Source organism: Arachis duranensis, chromosome 3 (genome assembly GCF_000817695.3).
Source record: "Arachis duranensis cultivar V14167 chromosome 3, aradu.V14167.gnm2.J7QH, whole genome shotgun sequence".
Classification (NCBI taxonomy): Eukaryota; Viridiplantae; Streptophyta; class Magnoliopsida; order Fabales; family Fabaceae; genus Arachis; species Arachis duranensis.
This window is the reverse complement of record NC_029774.3, coordinates 4202937-4204439: the sequence shown is the minus strand read 5'-3', so window position 1 is coordinate 4204439 and position 1503 is coordinate 4202937. Positions and strand designations below refer to the sequence as shown.

Genomic DNA, 1503 nt, shown 5'->3' with positions numbered 1-1503 from the left:
TTATTTATTAAAAAAACATAATTATTATTAAAAAATTAATATTCATATTTAAATATGAATTTGTTTATAAATATTAATTTTATATTTTTTATTTATTTTTTAATTCTATAATATGATTAAAAATAAAATAATAAACTTATAATTATAACATAATATTAGAATTAATTTAAAATATATATACTTTTTTTAGTTTTTTTAGAGTGCACATAAGTCAAGTGAAATTGGACCCAACCTTAAATAATAATTAAATTTATTTTTGAGACTCTTACTCAATTTTAAACCCTATAAAATCATACAAAATGTTCAAATCGGGCAGCCCATATACATGCCTAATAGACTCAATTCAATTAACATAAGAATTACATTTTATTTAATAATAATAATGATAACAATAAAAGGACAAGTTTTATGAAATTAAGTGAAACACACTTTCATTGCTAACATCACATGGCAGAAAATCCAGCATGGGATTGAAGTACTTTTGGAACAAAGATAAGATTATCAGCAGGGAAAAAGTGGCACACTGAAGAGGTTCCAGGCTTAACAGCAAGAACTTGAAATGAAGGATGAGAAGAACCCCATTGTGAAGTATCCAAATGACAAACCACCATAGCTTCCACTTTATCACCATTGTCACCTTCAAGTGGCACACTATAAACCTTGTTCTGAGTTGTCTGGCTATGGCAATAGAAAACACCATAAGGGTAAGGCATGGTGTGACAAGCCACCATCTTCGGTGCTTCCATCTCTTTAATGTCTTCTAACATTGTATAATTCTGGAAACTCACACTAGACTTAGTCTTGTGAGAAGTCGAAAGGACTCGAAACCCGGAATCTTTTCCCAGAATGCTTTGAGCGAAATCAAGCATGGAATCTAAGGAAGTTGCACAGAACTTGACCTCTCCTTTGATAGGCTTGCTCTCACATTCCCTCAGAGTATCTTCCATGGCTTTCGCCTGCGCAGAATCGCGGGCGAAGCCAAAGAGTTGGAGGAGTTGTGGGAGTTTTTCCAACGAGAAAGGAAGTGAATCAGCTTCTTGCTTTGGCCATAGCTTTGGTGAAGTTGAAGGATCTCTCTTGGGAAAATAAATTGGCATCCTTTGACCTACCTTCAAATCCTTCATTGTCAAGAACACCATTAGAGAAGGGTCTATGTCATGATGATTATTCATCATATGATGATTCATATTGTTTTTGGTTCCACCATCCAATTCTCTTCCATGCGATGAACACTGCAAAGTAAAATATGTTTTGAGTTGTAATTATAAGCTTTGAAAAGAAAATTATTCCAAAAACAAAAAAAAAAATGACATTAAATTAAATTTATCATGATGTATATATACCATGATAACTAGTAAATGAAGCAAGAGGATTAGAAAATTTTCGGCCATGTTTCTGCTGCTTGAATGCATTGAACAGTTTTTATTTCTTTCAACCCTTTGATACTAAATCTTGAATTTATTTTTAATTTGAAGAAAATATTAAAAGTTGGCAATAACTGTT

The 1503-nt window shown here is 31.7% G+C and overlaps 1 protein-coding gene across 1 annotated transcript; it reads right to left on the bottom strand.

The window, feature by feature from the left end:
- Positions 1-347: 347 nt before the first annotated feature.
- Positions 348-1503, bottom strand: LOC107476685 (BURP domain-containing protein BNM2A). The gene is made up of 2 exons (XM_016096543.3): positions 1344-1503; positions 348-1232 (listed from the first exon to the last, which is right to left on the bottom strand). Exons 1-2 carry the CDS (start codon positions 1410-1412, stop codon positions 444-446), a joined length of 858 nt encoding a protein of 285 aa, XP_015952029.1. The 5' UTR covers positions 1413-1503; the 3' UTR covers positions 348-443.